The sequence below is a fragment of the Orussus abietinus genome, unplaced genomic scaffold (assembly GCF_000612105.2).
Source record: "Orussus abietinus isolate OABI.00-Male unplaced genomic scaffold, Oabi_2.0 scaffold9, whole genome shotgun sequence".
In the NCBI taxonomy this organism is placed as follows: domain Eukaryota; kingdom Metazoa; phylum Arthropoda; class Insecta; order Hymenoptera; family Orussidae; genus Orussus; species Orussus abietinus.
In genome coordinates this window covers 631,890-656,611 of record NW_019396004.1, presented here as the reverse complement: position 1 = coordinate 656,611, position 24,722 = coordinate 631,890, and the positions used below count along the sequence as shown (strand labels likewise).

Sequence of the window (24,722 nt, the reverse complement as noted above, 5' to 3'; positions counted from 1 at the left end):
AATAAACTTGAAACACGCTCAGAAGTGCACGTAGCTGCAAGTGCATTTTCCATGGAATATGCCGGCCGATAGACTATCCACCTCATGGAGGAACCTGCGCTCGAATTTACGCGATTTTCCCTTTCCCCGGCAGATACCGCCAGAAACAAATTTCCACAATCTGGATATGAAACACTGCTACGAGGTTCCACTCTCTCCTGTAAGATGACGCCGTTATAAAGTTCCACTTTTCGTTACTCAAATTATCGATACATTATACATTCTTTTAATTTCTAACAAAAAACGATACACATCCGTGAGTAATAAATTTATCACGTTTATTTCTAGCACCCAAATCACAATTAGAACATTATACGCGTTCACTAGTATCCTTTGGCATTGTAAATATCAATATTTAATATCATAATATTAAACATTGCAGTAATTCACGAGAGTGACCCCCGACCGCGCGTACGAGGACGAAAGTCGCCCACGTACGCGCTTCAACATAATTTGCATTCTCTTGCCTATGAGGATTTTAACGAGTCACGAACATTATACTTAGAGTACAATGATTAGAGTTAATACTAAAAACGGTGCACTGGTTAATGAGAAATGAACCTGCAGAAATTTCTACCCTCTTGGCCAACGATTTTTTTTTTTTCTTCTTCCTCTATTAGACGTAGAGAAAAATTCAGTACTTTCGTCAACTCTACCAGTCAAGTCTCTACCGTTGACACCTTCCTCCATGACTAATGCGTGTATATTTGCACGAACGCGCAACCAAATTATTTAATGACTCTAGATACTGTTGCGGCGTGCGTGCGAGAAGAGCGCTACTCGGGAAACCATGCTATGAGATAAATATACAAAAATTCCATTTCAGTAGTTGCTCTCGATGACTCGGACCAAACTCTCTCCTCGGTACGTTTCTCCCTCGGTAGCTATTCAATAATATATTGCACTCGTGAGAATAGTCTCGAGTTCACAAAACCCCCAGCGAGACGTCTCTCTACCCTTTAAAGCTATCTACATGTATATTGCACCCATTCCGAAGAAATCCCCTGAAAAGTATCTAAACTCGAGTACCTTTTCTCCATACAGACACGATGAGCAAGTGAATGGACACCAAGACCGACCTCGCTCCTCATTTTGGGTACGTTACCTGCCTAGACCGGGGACAAAGTTTCCGCCCCGAAGACACCAAGACACCAAGTGGTACGTCTGGAATTAATGCACCCCCCGTTGAGAAATGCCTCCACCACGAGACACAAGAGATTCCAAAAGGAGGTAAACATATAGGAAATGGTCAAACTATCTCCGAGCCTGGACCGATTTTTTTTTTCAAGCTCGAAGGGGAAGATCGTCTGCGCTCTCCCGAAAGGACAGCATCTTCAAGGGAAGCCTGGGAACTGGCGTTGTCATTACGTCAACCGCTGAGCGGCCTCAAACGCATTGGCCCTCTGATTCCTGTACTGCGATGCAACGACAGCCTGAGGGTTGGGTATGTGTCTAACTCCAAGATTAGGCTTGATCTTGATGCCGAACCCAGGCATTCTTTGGTGGGGCTGAGGGATCCTCAGTGAGACCTTGCCGGGCAGGGTGCCCAGGCCAGTTTTCGGCCGAGAGAGGTTTTCGTTGCAGCCACTCAGCAAGGACACGGCCGTGTCCGACAGAGTCTTCAGGTTCGAGTTCTCCGACTTCTGCCTTTGAAGAGAGACGGTCGGGATGGACCGATGGCCGGTAGAGATAGCCTCAGCCTCGGCCGGACCCGAGGACAGGTCCAGGACGTCGTTATTCTTGAGACCACTGCTCAGGTCCAGGGGAGCCTCGTTGGTCCTCGTCGACGTGGACTCGTTTGCAACCGCATACTTGTTAGCTGGCTGCTTGATGGGCTGCTTAACCAGGTGCAACGGCGCCAAGGGAGGTGGCCCTTTCCTCTTCTGGTTCGGACTTGGGCCCACCTCGTGGCTCTCCCTCTCGCTGGCCCTGGACATGATGGTCTTCAAGGCGTCGCGCATCTGCTTCTCGGCCATCAGACTCTTGACTCTGTTCGCCTTGCTCTCCCGCAATTGTCTCTCCAGCCTGCACCTATCCGCGTACTCGATCCTGGTTTTCTCCCGGACCGAGTCGTTGGCCTCGCCAACAGCGACCAGTCCCAACCGCCGGAGAAGTTCTTCGTCCTTCCGCTTCGACTTGGACTCCTGCCCATCGCTCGCCTGGGTTGTTTTGGGTCCAGGTTCACCTGGCGAAGCCTCTTTCTTCTCTGGCTGTGGGTCCAAGCCTTGAGTGATCCTCACAACCTCGTCCGGTATCCCATCTGTGATCTCCTCGATGGTCTCTTCCACGGTCTCCTGTACAGGTTCTTCGACAGTCTCTTCGGCGGTCTCTTCAACGACCTCCTGGCGTTCCGGCTGGTACCACTCGCCAGGCGAAGGTTTCGGCTTCTCTCTCCTGACGGCTCGCATCTCCAGGAGCTTCTCCTTGGCCACCTGCCCAACCTGGCCTGCGCCACTCGACGTGATCCTCGGAGGCCGCGGCGTCAGCCTGACCTTCAGCTTGAGCAGGTCCTCCCTGGGCGTCGTCGTGATCTCGGCGATGACGCGCTTGTTCCTCCGCTTGCGTCTCTTCCGCTGAACCGGTGGTGGTGGCGGGGGTGGCAGTGGAAGCGGCGCAGGTAGCCTAATCTTCGACCTGGAGGAGCCCTTCGCGAGCGGGCTCCTCAAAAGACCCGGCACCCTCATCACAGGGGTGACCTCACAGCGAGGTTTCCTCGCCTCCTCTGGGTCCGCCTTCGGTGGAGGCGAGCGGACCCGAAGAGGATTATCAGGAGGGCAGGGAAGGCCAAAACTCGGCAGCGGTTTCGGGCTCGGCGGTGGAGTCAGCGGCCTTTGGAGATGCTCCATCGCGAGACTGGCGCCGCTCTCCGAGGAGGCCTTCCCAGCGGGCTCGCAGACCTCATCCTTGATCGCGATGCGGTAGTACAGCTTCATCGGCGACTCCTGAAAGAGCGCCTCCTTAAATTCCATGGACTCCTTCAGACGCTCAAAAAGGACCGGAGTCAAATCAAACGTCAAAGCGAAACCCAAAGAAAAATCACGACAAAGATCAGAGGACAAGAATCGACCGACAAACGCGAAGGGCACCGGTGATACCTACGCGGTTCCACCGGAAGATGCAGGCCAGGTCGAGAAGAGTCCAGGAGGGGTCGAGTGGGTGCAGGGCTCGCTTCCTGTCCGCCGAATTCCCCTCTTGGCACTTGCTCGTGTCCACGCACAGCATCTCTATCCCGTTGGAGAGGCTCGACTCGCTCTCGCGGTTGTCCCACCCTCTCTTCAGCATCAGCAGCCTCACGAGGTGGCGAACGGTCACCCCCGCGGGGCACTTAAGGTACCTGGTCTCTCCGAGTCGGTTCTCCTTCCTCTCCATCCCCCCTCCGCCGTTATCATCGGCGTCCTCCTCCTCGACGACTTCCTCGGCGTCCTCCTCGCCAGGTCCCTCATTAGGATCCTCGGTCCCCGAAGAGCCGAAACCGCGCCGAGGGATTTCGTGGAGGCTGAGGCTCACTATGTCGTCCAGGGTCAGTTCGAGACCGCCATGGAGAGGCGTCGGAGGGGGGCACTGCGGGTTCGTAGCTCGAAACCGCGTCCGCCGTTCGAGCTCCGAACGGAACAGACCAGGAACTATCAAGTAGACCAGCCGCTGAAGGCTCGCGTCCGGCATCAGCGGCGACAACGCTTCCGTGCTGCACACCGGACAAGCGCGGACGCCGCTCCTGAGTCGCCTCGCTATGCACCCTCTGCAAACTGAAGAAAACCGCTGGCTGACGATCAGCACCACAACCAGTTCCTACTTCTCTAATTTTCATTCGCCGTCCAACGAAGTTCTACTAGGTTCCAGTGGAACCGATCCGATGGTAACGGACGCGATCATGCGGACAGAAGTCCATTGGACTCGTCGGAGAGTTCCCATTACCAGGTCCCACTCCGATCAAGGACAACTACCCAGAGTCCCTGGAGTCCATCGGTATTTGGATACCAGGTACCCGAGGAGTAGAGCCGTATGGGAGCTCTCCGACGAGCGGTTCGATAAATCTACGAACACGAGTGCAGGCACTCGGCGAGAGTGGTGGCATCTATGAGGTATCCTCGACACAGGGGACAGACGATATGGTCGTTCAGGTCCTTGACCAGCGGTTTCCTCCACTCCTGCAGAGGCTCTCTCGTGACGGTCTCCATGTCCGCGGAGTTAGCCTTGACCTGAAACAGGGACCGACTCGTATCAAGCCGTATCATTTCCCTACCCGGTTTCGGCTGGGTCCAGGTCTACGAGTACCATCCCTGCTACCGATCCTGGTACCTACTGTCTACTGGTACTCGAAATCGCTATCTCTCGCTACGGCGGCGCCTCGGCCAGGAGCTGTTCGACGCGCGTTCGTCGGAACGACCAGGCGGCTCTCATCCTCTCACTCGCTTCAACTAGTCGATCCCATGCTCGGTCTTCCGGCACCTCGACGTCAGGTGAAGCCGACCGACCGGGGCTCGAGGAACGGCAGGGTTCGGTAGGGAACGGGCCGGCCCGACATCGCCGTCTCGTGCACGCCGCACGGCGACGCACTCCCGAATTCCGTCGGAATTGGCGGCGGATCGACGACACTACGACTCGGTGGGTTCTCGGCGCGGTGTCATCGCACCGCCAACGGTGCGCCTCGCCGAGGAAGACGGAGGGAAGAGGAGAGGCCGCCCGCGCGCCGTCCCGTATCGACCCCGCCTAAGCCCCGCCTCGCGGCTCCGAGAACACGCGAACGAATCCCGAAAGCCCCCGAAGCCTACCGAGCGGTACCGAGCTCCCCCGAACCCGCCGCCCCCGCCATCGGCGTTCCAAACCCATCCGAAATTTTTCACGAAAGAGCTGCGGGGACCCTATCGCCCACCACACCACGTTAATCCAAACCATACGCCCCATCCTGGCGATATATAAATAGAAGCCAGAAGGGATGCTCGCGCCTCCTTAAATTAAAACCCCCTACATCACCGGTGTCTAGGGCATCGGTACCCCGATTTCGGGGAGGCGCTCCGAAAGAGCGAAGTAGAGTTGCGCTGTAGAGGGTAGAGGGACGGCTCTGCACGTGGTGCACGGCCGATGGGTGGGGCGACGTAGGGTCTTCTCTCCCCCTGACGAGGGGCGACGAGGGGCGGAGAGGGTTCCGTAGGGCCAGGGAAGGGCTCGACACGGAACGAGCGAGCAGGGCGTAGCACGGGACGCGGACGCAAACTCGCCATGGAAAGGGAGAGGTTAGGTAGCCGAGTGGGGGGGAGCCGGGGTATCGTGCCGGCCTCGGCGCTCAGTGTTGCGCGAGGCGTCGTGAGAACGTTGCCAGGCGTTGCGAGGCGTTGGGTGACATCGCGAGGCGTCGCTGCTCCGGGCGCCGGTGAATCCGCGGTTCGCGACGCCTGCTCGGCTAGGCTTCGCTCGGCTCGAAGGGGTAATAGACGGCGGATCGGTTGGGAACACATGGCGAGCGGCGTTGGGCGTCCTCGGCCCTTCGACGGGCGCCTTGGCGTAATGGCGGCCTCCTAGCAGGAGATGCCAGTTTTCGGGCTCGGGGGTTCAGGTTAGGGAGGCCAGCGGGGAGCGGCCGGGTATTCGCTCGAGTCGGAGCCGACAAAGAGGCTCCCTCTGCCGCCACTCGATACGTCCCGGTCGCGTCGGGGGGCGCTTGCACCCTCCACGGGCTCGCCTTCGCTCCGAGGCGCGGCTCTACCCGTGCCTTGAAACGGTTCTTGGAAGGCACAAAGGAACCAGGTAAAGCGCGATGTGTTTTTAGCCGACCGTTGCAACGCGGTCGAGCACTCCGGGCGTCGTTGCGAGCGAAGGAGCGCCGAGACGACCGGTCGGCGAGAATTGGCAATACCCGCGTTTAAAACACGACCTGCGTCCAATTGGGTCAGGGATACATCGGAAGGAGCCAATGAGGTCGCGAGGAAAGCGAAGACACGCGGCCGTCGAGGGCCTCCTCGCTGCGCTTACTAACTTCGACGGCGACGTCGACCTCTCGCTTATCTCGCGATAATTCCGGAATGGCTAGAATTCTCCTCCAATTTACAAAGTCTATTTACTTTGCATATCGCGTAGGTCTCGCCCACGAGAAGGAATAAAGAACAAGGGCGCCGTATGAATGGAGTCGTGGCCCCATAGTGGGCGAACGAGGCATTGTTGTGTCGCGGATAACATGTGCACGCTTCTTTTTTTTTTTCCCCGTTTTATCAGCGTTCATAGGAACGCGTGTGCGGTGCTCTTGGTATTTAACATCGGATATTTGACCCCACCCAACGTTGCTTAACTTCGGTGATCCTGTTCCCTCGATTCGAACGAGGATCGGCGTATCGACGTCGCCGCCGTTGCCAGAGAGACGACATGGCGCTCGCTTCTCCGAATCCCTGTGCCTTCTTTTACGAGCCGGTCGCGGTCCATCCGGCGTTGCCAAATCGAACGGACGTCGCGTCGCCTCGGCGCTACCCGTGAAGGCTCCCTTAAGGGGATAGTTGATTTGAGCTATTTTTACAATTAATCGCGGAAAGATAAATGTGGTCGGCTGAGTTATTTTTTTACACCAAAGATGTTTTTGTGGAGGTAGAACGGGCCTGCCCGTGAAATCTCCTTCGTTGGAATCCCATTGAACGGCGCTCGATTTTCTCTCGCTTCTTCCATGTGCTGCACCACATCTTGTGTTTGTAGGGTCCGCTGTCGGCAGAGAAGATGGCTGGATTGAGCAGGAGGACGTACTTACGGGATGTTAACCCTCACCTGATCTGCCCGCTCTGCAAGGGGTACCTCATCGACGCGATCACCGTGGTCGAGTGTCTCCACTCGTGTACGTATACGACCCTCTAGGGGTCCTAATATTTAATTACAAACGACGTTGCTCGTGGATGTCGCTTAATCCGTGTCCCTTCTTCAGTCTGCAGAAGCTGCATCTTGAAACACCTCAACGGCGAGTCCAACTGCCCCTCGTGCAAGCATGTCCTTAACAAAGCCAAGCCCAACATTAAGTGAGTGTGTCGAATCTTCCCAAGGGTCTCCCTCTGGAACAATTTTAACAAGTTGGTCATTTCACTCGCAGGGCTGACAAGGCGTTGCAGGACATCGTGTACAAGCTGGTCCCTGGGCTCTATCACAAAGAGATGCGCAGAAGGAGAGAGTTTTACAAGAAACATCCCGAGCACGGTACGAGACGTGCTCCAACCCTGATTATATATTAAGATTATTTGAAGCTCGAACGAATGCCTGCAACACTTTTTCGATTTTTTATCCGTACAGCCAGCAAGGCAAGCCCGGAGCAGCGCGGCGAGGACGTGAGCGGCCGACTGATCTTCGCCCCGGAGGACGCGGTTAGTCTCAGCATGGAGTACCTGCCCCCAGGAGCGGATCCTCTCACTGCAACGAGAACAGCAACCACGACGACCCCCACGACGGGAGACAGAGGCCGGGCCGAGGCACCGAACAGACGGTACCTGCAATGTCCGGCACTCGTCACGATCGCACACCTCAAAAAGTTCCTCGGTCTCAAGTACGGCGTCGACATGACTCGGTACAACATCGAGATCTGCCACCGAAGGGCGCCGCTCCCGGAACACTGGACCCTCATGGACTGCGCGTACATCTACGCCTGGAAGAGGGTAAATATATAAGTTCCCCTCGTCAATTATTTTCTTTTCTCCCTTGCTCAAGTATCCCCTTGGTTTCAGAACGCGCCCATGAGGTTCTTCTACCGCATCGCTCAGGAAGAGCACGAGCTGGAGGCCCCACTGCACGCGAGACCATCCACCCCCGGTCTCGGAGCTAGTTTGCCTCCTAATCCTGCCGATGGCAGTCGCGACTACGGAGAGCCCACCGATGGACCCGATCGAGACCCGTCGACGGATGCAGAGAGCGTCGCGACACCGACACTGCCAGCCGAGGCGCCAAAAGAGGCGAGCGTGCCCTCGAACCCGGATGGGTCCTCGGAGAGTCCGACCTCGGAGAAGAAGCCCGAAGTCGAGACCGATCCTACTGTGGTCAAGGTCGAAGCCGTGGCTCGTGCACCCGATCAATCTCCGAAGCAGACCAAGAGTCCCATCAAGATCCTGAAAAATCCTGACGGGCGCTACGAGGTCCTGAGGAATCCACTCGCCGTAAGGAACCGCGACGACCGGTGCGAGCCCACCCTGGAGTCTAAACCCGTGGGAACCCCGCAGTTCAGCGTGGTAGGCATAGGCGATGGGCAAAATTCCACCAGCGTCAGGATCACGCTTAAGCAACGTTCCCCTGGGAGTACCGCCTCGAAGAAGCCGACCGTCATCAGCAACGTCCTGCTGCGTTGCGGACAAACCGAGAAACCGTCGGAGAAGCCGGACGGGACAAGAGCCGAGCTTCTCGTTAACGCCGCAAAAAGAGTCAACGAGGAGATGGCGGATGGACCAGGGAAACAGAAGCACCGCGTGGCGTTCACGGATCCTCCTAATCTGGCGAAACCTGAGACGGAAGGGAAGACCCCGAACAAGTACACGGATCGACCGGATAAGAATCAGTTCCTCCAGAGCTTCCAGCTGACTGCCAAAGAGTCGAGTGGCAGCCAGTCGAGCTTTCTTCCTTCCAGTTCTTCCGGCGCGGCTCCAAAGGTGACATCGAATATAGGTTCCACGGAGCGCGAAGACTCCAAGTCCACTGCCAAACCGAGCGATACCGCCAGTAATACGTCGAGTAACACCCCGAGTAACACGTCGAGTAATAAGCCGAGCAACACCTCGAGCAACATCCCGAGCAATACCTCGAGCACCTCTCCGAGTAACACCTCGAGCAACACCCCGAGCAGACCAGTTGCCAAATTAAACGAGGTCGTCACCGGCTCCATTATTAACGAGAAGGGAGCAAAACTCGACGTTTACGCGTTCCCTAACGAACCTTCGTTCGTCCCGCCCGGAGCCGTCAAGAGGAAGTGCCCTCCAGGGCTCCCCATCTTCAACGCGAAGCGCCAGAAGCGCGTAAAACCGGCCACTCCTCAGGTGGCCGAGCACCTGTCTCCCAAAAGTCATCGAAAGCCCTCGGCACCTCCACCTTCCCCGACAGACCACGATGCGCACCCGGAAAGACCCGCCGCTCCCACCGGACCGAAGTACACCCCGCGACTTCCCGACGACACCAGGAACCTCTTGGACGAGTGTGGCCTGAACATTCCCGCCAGTCTAAGCATCACCCTCACGGCACCCAAGTCTCCAGCCGGTGGAGCCACCGCCTCGACGGACACCACGATTTCAAAGGACAGCGAGGCCTTCGGCAAAGTCAACCCCAGCATAACCCTGAACGACCGCAGCGTGGACCCTCGGATCCTGAAGGCGCTGAAGTCTGGACAGATCAGGATGCCCGCGCCCAAAACACCGGCTCCTAAGCAACGTCCACCTCAGCCACCGAAGCGGCCCAAGGACCACGCCGGTCTCAGGGACATCCTAGACCTGAGTGGCGGCACAAAGGGCGAGGTTCACCCCCTAAGGATCCCTCAACCGGTGCCCAAGCACCGTGGCAAGGGAGCCGGGAGGGAGCGCAGTCCGGCTCAAGCCACGGGCCAGGTGGTCACCCTGGTGGGTGGACAGCGCTACTACAGGGCACCTCCGGGTGCCCTAACTCCTGCGGTCCACAGGGACGTGGAATGTCCCCTGGCCCCTGCATCGCGAGCCCCGGTCTACGCTCCCTCCTGCGTCTCCAGCTCCGGCAACCTGTCCTCCGAGTTTCCCAGCCTCCAGAGTCTCTACGCTCTCAGTCAGTCTCCGAGTCTTCAGCAACTCCACCTCGACTCCAGGATCCGGCTCAACAACAGGACGGATAGGAGCGATGCCGGGTGCTCGGCCAGCCCTAGCAAAAGTCACCTGGCTGCCCAGTGTGCCCCGGTTAAGCCGGCGAGGTCCTCGGTGGCTCCACTTGCCGTTGCCGTGTCCAGGCAGCCGACTCCGAGACCCGGTCCACCCCCGTCTGGCTCCGACTCCGAACATCCTCAGGGTTCCGCCAGCCCTCGAGTCTCGTCCACGGTTTCGCCACCTCCATCCGGACCAGAGGTGACCAGCACTCGAGCCCCGGATAGTCCCGATTCCAGCTCGACCCTTCCTGAACGACGTGCCGGCAAGGTCGCGGGGCCTGCCGACGAGGGCGCGGATCGGTCTTCTTCCTCCACGGAGCCGACGTCCAAAGTCGAGCGCAAACCCGGCCAGGAGCCAGAGCAGAAGGTGGTGAAATGCCCGGCAGATGGTAAGGTCGAGCAGTCCGCCTCCAAGATGACCTCGGAGATCCTTCAGAAGAGACTCCTGGCCGCGTTTCCGTCCAACGAGTGGGCGAACAACCCCATCGCGGCCGAGCATTTGGGGAACTTTCTCAAGAGCTTGACGTCGGTCCAGTCGGACGGTCGGAACGGCACCGCCACCGACGAGCCGGCATGAACACCAAAGAACGTCTTAGCTTCCTAATAACTGGAGAGGCGAACTCGGCCAGGTCGGGGAAATAAGCCAAATCGAGGAACGAGCGGAACGTTTAGGTCGATACTCGACTATGTTTCCGTAAAATGATCTCGCTCTTGCGTCGTTCACGGCTAAACGTGTACTTGGCTCGGGACTCTATCGAGTCTCCGGAACGACTTCGGTCAACGAGGAATAATTCAGTTAGCTAACCGTGGCGTGAAAAACCGGGGTTTCTTTAATGCTGGATTTAGACGCGAATCCACGATTTTTTTACGGATACCCCGAGCTATATCGTAGGGTAATTATCGCTCCTCATTTTATACCTTACACGATTTCCTGATATAAATAGTGGGTAAGACTTAGCGACATTTTTTACCGCGTAATAAGTTTTACTACTCGGAGGGCGAAAATGCGCGGTACCGTCATTACGCCAAGTTAGGACGTCCCTGCTGCAGTGTGCGCGAACATTGTTAATGTTTCAGTTTCACTATATTTTGTTAACGATTCGCTAAGTATAATTTGTATTACTTGTTGTACTGCACGCATATTATTTATTATATTATACTGCATCCATTGTGTTCTAAGATGTACATACTAGGTTTGTACGCCGTGACTACTGCCGATAGGTCGAATCGCATGAATGGACTTTTTAATTAGCCAACCGACTTAAGTACCCGACTACAGTATTTTAGATCCACCGTGCCAATTTACTCATTTGGCGACATTGTTCGTATGATACATTAAAACGACATTTCTGTTCCTTTTATGAGTTGTGCGTATTCATTTACGCGTCGAGTCTAGCATTAAGGGCCGAAAAAAAAAAATAAGGAAAGGAGCCTGAAAAAAAGGCCGTAGGAGAGGGTGCAAACACCAATTATTTCTTTTTTTTTTCTTTACGCCGTTAGATCCTATTAAGACATTCGATATCCCCACCAAGGACTTGCCGAGGACGCAAGGATCGTCAATTCTCTCTCCCTCTCGATCAGGATAGGAAATAACTACACGTCGTTGAATTACCTCCAAGGACGACCAACTCCCCAACGATAGTCCTTAAGGGGTTCGCGCGTCTCGGACGCCAGCCGTGGTCTCCGAATTTTTTTAACTTTTATTCGACATGTATATACATATATACATTTACGTTGATAATTACAATACCTTCTCACGGATAATAGTCTATGATAATTATTCTGCCTTTTCCAGTCGTGATAGTAGTACCATTTGTAAGAGGACGCCAGCTGTAACCGCCGCAACGACTGTTCACGACATTGTCAAAATAAAGAGGACATATCTACGAATCTGCCTGTTGCGACCGAGACACCGAAGGACTTTAACCGCAAGTCTTGTTTCCAGGCTTAAAAAGAGATCATTCAACGTCGATTTTATACCAACCGTGGAGAACCTATCGTTCGGTCACAAAAGAGGACTACTTGATACCGATTAAGCTAAGTGTCTCGTCTTAAGGGGCAGCGACTAAGGATGGGATAAAAATTCAAACCGAAATTTACACGTAGGAATTCCTCCTTGATAAAGTTCAATTTCGATCCTAATCTTCCCTTTTGCTAGGCGATTATCATAATCTGTGCAGCGGCCCGAAGAGATTCGCCGCTGGGCACTTATCGCTGGGATCACCTAGAAATTGGGCGTAGAGCTCTTGATAACGACTCAGCGTCAATCCACCGCGTTTCCGATCGTCGTCCTGAAACCATTCGACCCTAGTCAATACAAAGTTCCTTCTCCACGAGGACGTTCTACTTTCCTGGAAGGTCTCAGGATTCCATAAAACAAATTGCAGATCTCAGGGATGCATTAGTGATACCGCGACTAGCGCAATGAAGAAAAACTCGTTAGCGGTTAAGAAGAATTGGAAAAATCCAGGGTGTTAAAAAATTCAATCCAGGTGGTCATGGCATTCCTGGTGTTAGATCAACACATCGGTGGAGTACATTTAATGACGTTAGCCGACAAGTGCGAGATATTGGGGCTGAATGTGGGGAAGAAAGTGTGCAAGCGAAGATCGGCACTCGTCGCGAGACGCACATTTAAGAGAGACTGGTACGCCTGGTCGAGGATACTAATGTCGTCCACTGGAATTCTGGTAACGCAATCGTACCGGTACTCCTCCACCCCGAGGACGCCGTCGTCTGAAAGCAGGAGAATACATTTTGACCGACCATCGTGGGAGCTCTTCCCTATCTTCTAAGACATCCACGGCCGAGTCGAGATCCAGGCCTCGTGTATTAAAAGCGAATCCAAGAACGAGGCTGCGCGATCCTTCGCTCGTCAAGCTCGAATTTGCAATTGGATTAGGATAGCGCAAAACCGATAATCAAGGGCGGCCGGGATGACAACCTTGTATCATCTTGGATGGTGCATTGTTCTGGCCTGTGCTTCGAATGTCTGACATACCGAATTATTTGGCCAGACCACCTAATCATATACGGCCGTGTCTCGTTGACACCCGTTGCGTAGTAGTGCAACTATTCGATCCCGAGGCAAATACTAAACTTATTCGTCGAGACGAATCGATACCTTGCATCTTCTACCCTGACGAAACGCCACCCCACCTTCCGGGATGACCAATTTATCGAGAATATACGGAAACTTAGGGTAGGTGTCCGATCTTTTGATTCGAGCTCTAGAGACGGAATTACCACTCACTGTTCATGTCCATGAGCTTGAAGTGGTTGTCGATGAACAGCTTCAACGACTGGGGGAATTCACCGAAAGGACGGCCGACGCAACTCTTTTGCACGGCCTCCTTGAACTCGTCGGTGGTGACAACGGTGTCCTGTCGACACAATGCAACGAATAAGTCCGGGATCAATTATGAAACCAACACAACACTCCCAGCCATTCGGTTATTTCGGAGCTCGGCAAATCCTTGGGGTCGCGAGGGGTTAATTAATAATATATATTTATATAGAAAAACAAGGACCCGGAAACTCGACGTTTTTCCTCTCAAGGACGGTTTCGTCGACAATGGGCCTCCTCTTATTTTACCTTATTAAGATCGGCCATGGACGATATCTCTTCCCAGAGGGATCTCATGACGTGGAGGTTCTCTTGGTGCTTGGCACCGTTAAAGTCTCCTTTCCCCTCGATGACGGTCATCTTAAGGGCCATGCACTCAAAATCGTGCTGGTCCAGCGACCCATTATTGTCTATGTCTGTTGATAACAATAGCATCTGTACTCTACGTCCTCTCTATTGTCACGCCTTAAGGAATAATCGCTCATCCAGGTTGACCGAAAACGCGACGTTCGGTCGTCAGATGGGATACGAAACGGGTGGCTATCGAGAACGTCTATCTCCAGGCCATTGCAAGAAGGAAAGTACAAGGAAAGCATGGTCCTCCTTCTCTTGGTCGGACACGTGCGATCGCTGACACTATACTCTCGTCTGATAACCACCCGCCACGCACCAGATACCGACCGTGTACCAGATAGGTCCCGAGCCAAGACCTCCGTTAAAAAATATACACCCGTAAACATTCCTTTCTTCGAATATACCGATGTAGCAATTGTTAGATAGTTTGGCCCTGTTAGCGATAGGACGCCTGGCAAGGAGTCCGTCTCGAAAACCCACCAAACAAACGCGTTATGGAGCCTACCAGGGTTGGCCAGGAGTTAGCAAAAATAAAGGACAATGGGACCGACGGGTTCCTTTCCTCGCATCCTGGAGCCAGTCGGCATACTAACCGTATAAGAACCTCACTATGAAATCAACGCGATTATTCCAGGTGTAAGCCATGGCTTCTGCCGCTGTCCTCCCGTGTCGTCTGTCCTCTCCTGTACTCTCCTCTCCTAGGTCAAACAGCGAATTAGCTCGCCAGGACCAAGCCTAGGCTGGCCGACGTTGACGTCTCGACTTGTCGGAACCTTCCTTTCCTTTCGGAAAATGAAAAGGGTGGAGACCCGATGCCGCGTCCGCGTCGCGGCGTCACCTCTTCGCATACGTACGGGAGGGCTCGGGATGGGACGCGTGGTCCTCGGAACGATCAGGGGACGGCCGAACCTGACCGGCGACCACTCGTTGGCCTACTGCGAGGCGAGGTGAGCCGAGAGCGAAACGACGGCCACGGGTGGAGGGAATCGGAGAAAGAGGGACGGCGAGAAGGAGAGAGAGAGAGAGAGGACCGACGGAGCTGCCAGTGGTTGGTCTAAGTTTAGCGATCGGTGGCGAGTAGGTGACGGCCTAGGTGCCCGAACCTCCTGGGGGAGACCCGGAGGAGACGCGCTGGTGGAGACGTACCAACTTTAACGCCACTTTAACCAGTCGCTTCGTCACTGTCACTCGCCAGCCGAATCGCGTAGGCCCCAGCTCTCGTTCCGTCCCCATTGTCCGTCTCCTTGTCGACTCCTGGCCTCCGCCAATTGTTTCGACGGTTGTTTGTCGTTAACCAGACCGTGCATGATTTAAGCCCATCGATACGATTGCCTCGCAGTTGGTTTCGCCGAGGCAAGGCTCAGTGTCGCCGGTAGGAGGGAGAGTCCTCCCTCGAGGGCTTCCTGGACGAGCCGAGGCCGCTTCTCCTAATTTTGACGTTGGTCGTTGATAGTCGATAAAAAACGAGAGGGTTGCAAAGCCCTTGTGCTTACCCTTGTAGCCAACCCTTGGATGATCCTTGTCCGAATGTTCCGATAAAAAATTATGATCTCGGTCACCGACACGTCTCCGACTGCAGAAATTTCCAGGATAACTATGTCCCATGCTCGTGGTATTTTGAGCTCGTTCAATGATCTCGGAACAGCCGAAATCGGCATGCAATGAAATCTCTATTTACAGGAAAAAATAAAAATAAGCTGTACGCGGTAATTCTCATATCAGAGTAAGATAGGTTGATAAAACCCGAGGGAGAATCTCCGATTGCGATGGCCCTTAAAATGTGATTTCTGCTCAGTGCTCGATGAGAACTTCTCAGTTCTTTGTTGCTTTCGCATGTGCTCGTATTGTTGGAAAACGACTTGCTCCGTTCCATTGCCAGTAAATAACCTTTTCCGCTCTATTTCGTCGCTTAAACGGATGGGTTGTTGTCGCTAATGTTCTGAATTAACGGTCTGACGAGATTCCAGCTATTAACGATGCACAACCCTCCTTAATATCCCACCGATTGCTCGATTCGTTGCCTTTCCATTTAAATCCATTCCTTCGAGTTATGACGTTTGCTCGGTCGAGTTGTACAGTATTTTTCAGACATCAAGGTTGGCACTTTGAATCCCCAAAACGGCGGAAAAGCATTTAAATTTAAAACAGGGTTGGATGATTCATCGTAAAGGCGTCGAGTTGATATGCAGTTGCCAAACTACACCCAGTAGTTTCGCCCTCGACGTTCGGTCTTTCATCCAAGGTGTAAAGTAATTCAATCCCGATTGACTTGACTTATCGTTTCTGCATCCAATTTTTTTTTTTTTTTTCTCGTGCGCCATGCACCTATATCTCGACACGTGGAAACACGCGTCTTACCGATCTCCGACGCATTACACCTGCGTATAATAAATCGTTCGGTTTGAACAAGTTATAAATGTTCTCTTGTGAAACATACAACCCTAAATTCTTGCCTCGAGCCTTGCCGAATATCGACGCAACGTTGGCAACGCGCCGAAAAAAAAGTTTATCTCTCTTCGTTGACCCGACAAGGTAAGTGCGGCCGAATCGAACTTGATTTCAATCTGTACTGGATGTTTCTCTAAGGCCGAGGTCAGTGGCGAGGCCGAGCTCAAAACCTTCCAACTTTTTTTTCTGACAACCCGTGCAAATACATTCATGGTCCCTGCTCTTCGTCGTGACTGCACAAATGCTCCGTCGTATTCCATAGAAAAATAATTTTTCCAATTTGTTTCTTCTCACATATACGTGTTATTTCTTTAAGATTTTTTATAGAGAAAGATTCACATGGAAAAAACACTTGTTAGAAGAGGAGATCATCGTCGGGATCTTCTTCGTCCACGTCGTCCGTCTCGTCGGGTTGATAGAAAATTTTCGATTCTCCACGTAACGCATCTCTGACTTGCGTGTATGGTAAAACAGTTTTCTCCCTCTGTTCCATTTCCCGAGGACCAATCTCTATTCTAAACGAAGCTTGGATTTTTTCCACATTATCGGATTTAACCACGTCGACTTTGCGATTTGTGTTCACGATAACTTGTGTAGATTCAATGCTATAAGTCAGACGGTCTTGTTCAACGAGCTCTGTTTGGTATTTGGGATTTTTCCTCCACTCTAAGAGCAATGCTTTGTAAATATAATTCTTACTCGATTGAACTTGAGACGATTGTTCTAGCCGAATATAGAAATCACCCAAGGTATCGATTCTAGGTATGCCAACATTGTAAAAATCCCTTCGATAAATACAAATTAATTGCTGGACCTCAAAACGTAGTTTGTTCAGAAAATGCAATGCCTGCTTAAGGCCAAAGCTCAGAGTTAAACCACTGAGACAATCTACGATTACGGTGGAATCCTTCCTTATGAGATCTATGACATTTTCCAGCTTTTTACACTCATCGACCTCAGTACTTTCTGGACGAATTGAATAAAGATCGTGCACTTTCATATCGATTAACCGAAATGGATCCGGTAGATTCAATACAGCTCTCTGTGGGCAGGAGAAGCTCAACAAGTCGATGGGTCGACTTGTTTTCCGTTCGTTCCATGTAGACAACCATCCTGCGATCAGTGATCGTGCGTATGTTGCTTCTAGATCTAAAATATCACATGGTGACTGATTAACGTAACCTTAAAACGAACCCTTCGAAAACCGGTCGAAATAACGAGTGATCTACGGATTTATATGATACATAAACGTTATTTGAAATTTACCTTCATCTATAACAATGACCCGCGCGTCTTTTAACGACGCAATACTCTTTATTCGCGCCATTTGTTTGGGTGAATCAAGAAAATATTGTTGTTAAAGGCGTGCTTGATCGAAAAATTTACTTATGAAGCACAAACTATGTTAGAAGGGAAACCTCGAATTGGTTACAGTTTTCGTAAGTGGAACTTTATGTGGCGCTACATTGTTAGTACTACATACATGTGCACCGACCTTGGCAGCGTAGTGCCAGACTATGTGAATCTGTGACTATGCTTGATATGCTTCGATAACGTCATTGCCCGTCACTAAATACCTACACTTTCTGTGCATGCAGTGCATGTGCAAGTGTCAGTGTGCAATGCTGCCCTTGTTGACCAGGATCCTAGATTCTCTCAATGTAGATTTTTGAATCTCGAGCTTATCGACTTCAAAGGCGAGCCTCAATTTCATCTACATAACCTTAATTAGGTAAGTAAACTTATCTACCCTCCAAGGATAAAATATACTGCTTGTCTTATGTAAAATTGCAACGCAAAGTTGTAGAAATACTACATTGTATATGACACCATCAATAATTTTTAAATTTTAGCTGGGATCTGTGGCGTCACTTACTACTCAAGAGCGTGACAACTCTATCGATTAGATGCGACTATGAAGCTGCAAGAGCAAAAACCTACCCAGAGTTTACACAATCATTTGTGGGTGTTATACAAATGGAGTTGAGAAGGCTGGGACAATCGCAAGTATAAATCGCATAAGGTTTGTTCCCTCTTGCAATTAAAGTAACAGATACGTCGAACAAAAATTATATTAAAAATTTGTCGCATGAATATTCTGACTAATTAAATTTTTTCCGACATGAAAACATGTTCCTCTCTGATTTGTCCTGCATTTCATTAAACTTTGATTTCAGTTGAAGATGGCGCTCCGTGAGTTGGTAGAGGGTGACTGCAGCGGACCTAGCCCGCTGGTCCGCATCACATCCCACTTTGTAGAAGACCGTGGCTTCAAAGAAGAAGGAATATTCAATGGGCTTGCCGCGGAGAAACCCATTGAAGCTACTACTTCCCAAGAACTCGTTGAGCAGTTTATGGACGAGAACTCGATGCATCCCCAAACGTTCAGGATGGACAATTTAATCCAGGAGATGAACGACGTTGAACGTCAGATTCATTCTCCTAAACTTGCTCCAGGAATAGTTGTGGAACTAATTGGAGAGGATTCTTCCTGGGCCAATCAGTACGTCGAGTCTGGCCGCCATTTCGATGTAATCACTGCAATATGTTACTAGATCTCAGCCTCGATAACAAACAAGACAGGACTAAGTGCATCGTAACGACAGAACATTCCACGGCCAAACTAACAATTTGTGCATACTAAGTTCACTTGTTTCTAGCTAGGCAAGCGTGAAATTGAGTAAATTGTTTACAATGTTAAAATATTTCCAGCACAATTATATGTAATTAATATTGCAATCTCAAAATGCAGGAGAGGCATGCAGACAACATTTGGGACAACGCAGCAGAATCAGCGGTGCCCGAAGATGTAACAGGCCTCAATCCACTGGAAACACACGAACTTGGCTTGGATCCCAAATGGGCCGAGGAGTATTTAGAGCAGAGCGTCGAAGGCACGGAGAAGACAGAAAGTGCATCACCCCCAGACGTGGAGAAGGAAGACCCGAATTTGGCTTACTCCAAGTTCATGAAATTTATGCACCAAGAGGAAGCCTCGACCGAGTCTGATCAAGCATTTGTGACTGACTGTGAAAGACTTAACGAAAAGTGGGCCGAAGAGTTCTCAGCAACCGAAGAGACCGAAAAAGCCAACGAGGAGGAAGGAGTCTTAAACAAGGTTGAAGAACAGCTGGAAGCAGCCGGTAAATGGGTCGAGGAATTTTCCAAGGGATCCACCGCATCCACTTCGGGTTAGTTTGTCAACTAATATTTACCCTTGAAAATTATTTCCATAACTTAAGCTAACCATCAGAGGCCTTCTCCAGGAGCTGAAGACTATGCGTCGAGCTTCTGGACGCGCCTGCAAAAGGAGTGGGAGAAGGCTGCAGTAGAGGGTGACTCCCTGTCGGCACAGCCCTGGCTGTCAGAGTATGAGAAGTACTACGATCCGTTCAAGGAATATGCCTTTGAATCTCAGAACCCAATGGCTGACTTGGCTGATCCTCTGGCAGAAGGGAAGCGTCGGCTAGAGGAGGGCGACCTGCCTGGGGCTGTACTCTGCTTTGAGGCCGCCATCAAGAAAAACGACACAGACCCAGAAGCTTGGTTTCTCCTGGGAAGGACTCAAGCAGAGAACGAGCAGGACCCCATGGCCATCGTAGCACTCAAACGGTCTCTTACCCTGGACCCAAGCAATGCGACTGCGCTTATGGCACTTGCTGTCTCCTACACGAACGAGTCCTACCAGAACCAGGCCTGTGTCACCCTTAGAGAGTGGCTCCTCCGCAACTCGGAATACCAGCACCTTGTCTCTGCCAGGACTGCACCTTCGACTGCTATCAATGTCTCGACAGTCCTCTTCGAGTGAGTGCCTACTAATAAGAGAAAAAGTGTTCCAAGTCTATGACTCCTCTTCCTATTACAGTGAGATTCTTCAGGAAGTCAAGGACCTCTTCATTCAGGCAGCCAGAATCAATCCCCAGGGCCACATAGACCCAAACGTGCAATGTGGCCTTGGTGTTCTTTTTAATTTGTCTAACGAGTACGACAAGGCAGCCGACTGTTTTCGAGCAGCCTTGCAAGTGCGCCCAGATGTAAGTATCGTGTACCATCTCTTAGAGGAGAAGAGATTCTAAGTGTACTTTGTAAGACCAATGTACTTGTCGTTTCACAGGACTCGAGGCTATGGAATCGACTGGGTGCAACCTTGGCCAATGGACAATGCTCCGAGGAAGCTGTTCAGGCATACCACCGTGCACTGGAGCTGTCTCCTGGGTTCATTAGGGCCAGATACAATCTCGGAATAACCTGCATCAATTTAGGCGCCTATAAGTATGTACCACACTGTGAGTTTTTAACAGTTTGTAAAAGAGGAAACAATTTTTAGGGAAGCCGGTGAACATTTACTGGCAGCACTCAACCAGCAAGCGTCAGGTCATGGGATTCGAAGTGAAAATGCCCTCAGGTTGATGTCGGACACCATCTGGTCAACTTTAAGATTAATCGTTTCATTGATGCACAAATACCACTTAAACGAGGCGATAGAAAACAGGTAAAGACAACCAGGTGTTCTTCTCCCTTCTCGGTTAACTCCATTCTAAAGCACGCACGTTATTTCCAGGGACTTGGCGAAGCTAAATGAGGAGTTCGGCATGGATTAAACAGAGTAAGGCATTAAAGCGACATACTAATTAAATCTGTTAACCGGCAGAGTAGGAAAACAAATCATTGTTTTTGTACACTGGTGGAAATTTATATACGGTGATTATTTTCAATAAAGAACATTTACTTTCAGCTCGCAATAATTAAACCATTATTTCTGAATTTTTCGAAGTCTCGAAGTCGACCATGAACTAAACCCGAAATTACATGAGAGTGCTTATCCTGTATATTGCGTAGCAGATGAGCCAATGCCACCTACCGACCCTAACCGAAACTGGTTCATACTTAGCATGGACACGTAGAGTGATTTAATCGGAACTAAATCCATATTTTTTATTCCCCGACTTCAGCTAGATAGCACTTCGGAAACACCACATAGTTACTTACTTGGCCGCAAAAAAATTCAACTTGTATGTAGTTTACCATCTTCGCTTTATACTCTCATATATTGTACCAAACATAACCAAGCCGGTAAAGCTAGTGCGCGTGACTTGAACAACGTTTATTTATTAAATGAAAATGCTTATAGGAATGAAATGCGACAATTAGTTCCTTATCTTAAGCTTTTGTATTACCTGTTACGTTAATTTCTTCCCGTAAACAAGACTTGTGAGTAGAATTTAATTAAAAATATCTTTCGAGTACTACTTCTTAGATGTGTAATTTGTATTTATGCTTTCATTGCAGATAAACTATGGACGCTGATCTGTATGACGAGTTTGGAAATTATATCGGACCTGACTTAGCTTCCGAAAGTGAAGATGAAAATGAGTATGGAAATGTCGGAGACGATGTCGAAGATAGGGATCGGTCTGATGATGAAATGGAGGAGGATAAGGATGAATCGAGAGAACAGGATCAGGCATCGATGGCTGTTGTGCTACATGAAGACAAGCGTTATTATCCCAGTGCCCTGGAAGTTTATGGACCTGATGTATGGAATTTTTATGTGCTTTTTTTATTAGTATATATTAATTTAATGGTTTTTAACCTAAAGCAGATAGAAAGTATGGCTCTAATTTACATTAATTATTTACCCTAATATTTTTAGGTGGAAATTTTAGTACAAGAAGAAGATGCTCAACCACTTGATAAACCATTGATAGCACCCACTAGAAAACCAAAGTTTCAAATTAAACAACAACAGTTACCCGAAACAACGTACAGCATTGAGTTCCTTGCCGACATGATGGATGCTCCTCACCTGATACGCAATGTGGTACTATTAGGGCACTTACATCATGGAAAAACGACTCTCGTGGACTGTCTCGTAAGGCAGACGCATCCGTTCATGCACAGTATCACAGATGAAAAACCCTTAAGGTACAGAACTTGCAAATATCATCGTATCATCAACGGTATCAAGTTTTGGTAAAATGTCCCTTCCATAGGTACACCGATACCTTATTTACGGAACAGCAGCGAGGAGTATCGACGAAAGCTACACCCGTGACCCTCCTGTTACAAGACGTCAAGTCAAAATCCTATTTACTGAACATCTTCGACACCCCTGGCCATGTGAATTTCTCAGACGAGGCAACAGCAGCTATTCGCATATCGGACGGTGCAGTTCTAGTGGTCGATGCTGCTGAAGGGGTCATGCTGAACACGGAACGCTTATTAAAACACGCCCTACAGGAGAAACTAGCCTTGACGGTGTGCATCAACAAGATCGACAGACTAGTCCTCGAGCTGAAACTGCCACCACTGGATGCGTATTACAAGCTAAGGCATATCATCGAGGAGATAAACGGACTAACAGCCATGTACTCGGACCCAGAGAATTCCGCCTTCGTCTCGCCTGCTCTGGGCAACGTTTGTTTTGCGAGCTCCGAGTACAACGTCTGCTTTACTCTGAAATCATTCGCTGCGTTGTATGCGAAGAGCCATCCTTTGCTCAACGCGAGCGAGTTCGCCAAGCGACTTTGGGGCGACATTTACTTCAACTCGAAGACTCGTAAGTTCACGAAGAAGCCGCCGCACAACACCGCACAGCGCAGCTTCATAGAGTTTATCCTGGAGCCGCTGTACAAGATCTTCGCGCAGGTCGTCGGAGACGTGGACACGACTTTACCGGAAGGTAGGATATCCAGTAATTAATCCAAAAACAGCTTGGTTCATAAAAAAAAAATCTAAATTATTTATCAGTCCTGGACGAGTTGGGGATACGACTGACATCGGAGGAAATGAAGATGAACATAAGGCCACTCCTGCGGTTGGTGTGCACCAGGTTCCTCGGAGACATGTGTGGCCTGGTGGACATGTGCGTGGCCCACGTTCCCAGTCCCCAGGCACACGCTCCACTCAAGGTGCAGCACATTTACACCGGTCCTGTGGACTCTCCACTAGGTCGAGACATGGTGAACTGCGACCCTGACGTAAGTACATTTTCGGGATACAAGAGGCGAGAGCAATTAACGCGTTTCCTCATCGTAGGGGAGGCTGATGATACACAGCACGAAGATGTACCCCACGGAAGACTGCACGCTCTTCGTCGTCCTCGGCAGAATAATGTCCGGGACCCTGGAGGCAGGGCAAAAGGTACGCGTCCTGGGAGAGGCGTACTCCAGAGCGGACGAGGAGGACTCCCGGGTCCTGACCGTGGGCAGACTGTGGATAAGCGAGGCCAGGTACTCCATCGAGCTGAATCGCGTGTCGGCGGGCAACTGGGTCCTCATCGAAGGCATCGATCGACCCATCGTCAAGACCAGCACCATCACCGACCTGGTGGACTCGGACGACCTGCACATCTTCCGACCGCTCAAGTTCAACACGCAGAGCGTCGTCAAGATCGCGGTGGAGCCGGTCAATCCATCGGAGCTGCCGAAGATGTTGGACGGCCTGAGGAAGGTGAACAAGAGCTATCCGCTACTGGGCACTCGGGTCGAGGAGAGCGGCGAGCACGTCGTTCTCGGCACCGGTGAGCTGTACCTCGACTGCGCGATGCACGACCTTAGGCGGATGTACTCTGAGATCGACATCAAGGTAGCTGACCCCGTGGTCGCTTTCGCGGAGACGGTCGTAGAGACGAGCTCCCTCAAATGTTTCGCGGAGACGCCCAACAAGAGGAACAAGTTGACCATGATCGCGGAGCCCCTGGAGAGAGGCCTCGCGGAGGACATCGAGGCCGAGCACGTGCGCATCGGCTGGAATAAGTTAGTCTTGTCACTTCCTTGATTTAATCCACGACGTCGGGACTAATCGCTTTTCTCTCTAGGAAAAAACTGGGAGAGTTCTTCCAGACCAAATACGACTGGGATCTCCTGGCTGCAAGGAGCATCTGGGCCTTCGGACCCGACGCGACCGGTCCCAACATTCTCGTCGACGACACCCTGCCCTCCGAGGTGGACAAGAGCCTCCTCAACTGCGCCCGAGACGCCATCGTGCAAGGCTTTCAGTGGGGCACCCGGGAGGGCCCGCTCTGTGAAGAACCGATCCGCAACGTCAAGTTCAAGATCCTGGATGCGGTCATCGCCCAGGAACCTCTCCACCGCGGAGGTAAGAGCTTTTCTACGCGACCAGGATTCTATGGACTAATTCTTTTCCGACATAGGTGGACAGATCATCCCGACCGCCCGGAGAGTCGCGTACTCGGCCTTCCTGATGGCCACGCCTCGACTGATGGAGCCCTACCTCTTCGTCGAGGTCCAAGCACCCGCCGACTGTGTCTCGGCCGTGTACACGGTGCTGGCCAAGAGGCGAGGACACGTTACTCAGGACGCCCCGGTGCCTGGAAGCCCGCTTTACACCATCAAGGCCTTCATCCCGGCCATCGACAGCTTCGGCTTCGAGACCGATCTCAGAACGCACACCCAGGGCCAGGCATTCTGCCTCTCCGTGTTCCATCACTGGCAAATCGTACCTGGGGATCCCCTTGACAAGAGCATCACCGTCAGACCCCTGGAACCCCAGCCTGCCACCCACCTGGCCAGGGAATTCATGCTGAAAACGAGAAGACGCAAGGGTTTATCCGAAGATGTCTCTATAAACAAGTTCTTCGATGATCCCATGTTGCTCGAACTGGCTCGACAGGATGTCCTGCTCAATTATCCCCTGTAAATCCATTCCCCACTGTGTCAAGGAAAACCTCCTTCAGGACTTATC

At 51.4% G+C, this 24,722-nt stretch overlaps 6 protein-coding genes and 1 long non-coding RNA gene across 8 annotated transcripts; 3 read left to right on the top strand and 4 right to left on the bottom strand.

Annotated features, from left to right (window-relative positions):
- Window positions 1-220: 220 nt before the first annotated feature.
- LOC105701069 lies at window positions 221-4,694 on the bottom strand. Its single transcript, XM_012427491.2, has 4 exons — window positions 4,343-4,694; window positions 4,082-4,238; window positions 3,139-3,785; window positions 221-2,981 (listed from the first exon to the last, which is right to left on the bottom strand). The coding sequence occupies exons 2-4, from the start codon at window positions 4,215-4,217 to the stop codon at window positions 1,404-1,406; spliced, it is 2,361 nt and encodes a 786-aa protein (XP_012282914.1). The 5' UTR covers window positions 4,218-4,238; window positions 4,343-4,694; the 3' UTR covers window positions 221-1,403.
- Window positions 4,695-5,285: 591 nt separating this feature from the next.
- LOC105700917 (polycomb group protein Psc) lies at window positions 5,286-11,229 on the top strand. Its single transcript, XM_012427201.2, has 6 exons — window positions 5,286-5,784; window positions 6,718-6,853; window positions 6,941-7,031; window positions 7,103-7,206; window positions 7,300-7,658; window positions 7,728-11,229. The coding sequence occupies exons 2-6, from the start codon at window positions 6,739-6,741 to the stop codon at window positions 10,443-10,445; spliced, it is 3,387 nt and encodes a 1,128-aa protein (XP_012282624.1). The 5' UTR covers window positions 5,286-5,784; window positions 6,718-6,738; the 3' UTR covers window positions 10,446-11,229.
- Window positions 6,159-7,478, bottom strand: LOC111674339. The gene is made up of 3 exons (XR_002762377.1): window positions 7,392-7,478; window positions 6,787-7,064; window positions 6,159-6,723 (listed from the first exon to the last, which is right to left on the bottom strand). It is a non-coding gene; the product is annotated as an uncharacterized LOC111674339 (long non-coding RNA).
- A 242-nt stretch (window positions 11,230-11,471) lies between the features above and the next one.
- LOC105700919 (sarcoplasmic calcium-binding protein 1) lies at window positions 11,472-14,681 on the bottom strand. 2 transcript variants are annotated; one of them, XM_012427204.2, is made up of 6 exons: window positions 14,423-14,681; window positions 14,162-14,266; window positions 13,464-13,630; window positions 13,122-13,251; window positions 12,501-12,604; window positions 11,472-12,159 (listed from the first exon to the last, which is right to left on the bottom strand). In XM_012427204.2, the coding sequence occupies exons 2-6, from the start codon at window positions 14,211-14,213 to the stop codon at window positions 12,034-12,036; spliced, it is 579 nt and encodes a 192-aa protein (XP_012282627.1). In that variant the 5' UTR covers window positions 14,214-14,266; window positions 14,423-14,681; the 3' UTR covers window positions 11,472-12,033. The 2 variants fall into 2 exon arrangements, with proteins under 2 accessions (XP_012282627.1, XP_012282626.1); XM_012427203.2 differs by having other exon boundaries at window positions 14,162-14,677.
- A 538-nt stretch (window positions 14,682-15,219) lies between these two features.
- Window positions 15,220-17,402, bottom strand: LOC105700918. The gene is made up of 2 exons (XM_012427202.1): window positions 17,283-17,402; window positions 15,220-17,165 (listed from the first exon to the last, which is right to left on the bottom strand). Exons 1-2 carry the CDS (start codon window positions 17,341-17,343, stop codon window positions 16,372-16,374), a joined length of 855 nt encoding a protein of 284 aa, XP_012282625.1. The 5' UTR covers window positions 17,344-17,402; the 3' UTR covers window positions 15,220-16,371.
- A 135-nt stretch (window positions 17,403-17,537) lies between these two features.
- Window positions 17,538-20,750, top strand: LOC105700916 (peroxisomal targeting signal 1 receptor). Its single transcript, XM_012427200.2, has 9 exons — window positions 17,538-17,748; window positions 17,870-18,039; window positions 18,194-18,547; window positions 18,769-19,207; window positions 19,283-19,820; window positions 19,882-20,050; window positions 20,131-20,288; window positions 20,344-20,508; window positions 20,578-20,750. The coding sequence occupies exons 3-9, from the start codon at window positions 18,200-18,202 to the stop codon at window positions 20,615-20,617; spliced, it is 1,857 nt and encodes a 618-aa protein (XP_012282623.1). The 5' UTR covers window positions 17,538-17,748; window positions 17,870-18,039; window positions 18,194-18,199; the 3' UTR covers window positions 20,618-20,750.
- Window positions 20,751-21,080: 330 nt separating this feature from the next.
- On the top strand, window positions 21,081-24,699 carry LOC105701044 (116 kDa U5 small nuclear ribonucleoprotein component). Its single transcript, XM_012427456.1, has 8 exons — window positions 21,081-21,227; window positions 21,306-21,552; window positions 21,670-21,941; window positions 22,010-22,698; window positions 22,767-22,996; window positions 23,055-23,773; window positions 23,836-24,116; window positions 24,172-24,699. The coding sequence occupies exons 2-8, from the start codon at window positions 21,313-21,315 to the stop codon at window positions 24,675-24,677; spliced, it is 2,937 nt and encodes a 978-aa protein (XP_012282879.1). The 5' UTR covers window positions 21,081-21,227; window positions 21,306-21,312; the 3' UTR covers window positions 24,678-24,699.
- The last annotated feature ends 23 nt before the right edge of the window (window positions 24,700-24,722 follow it).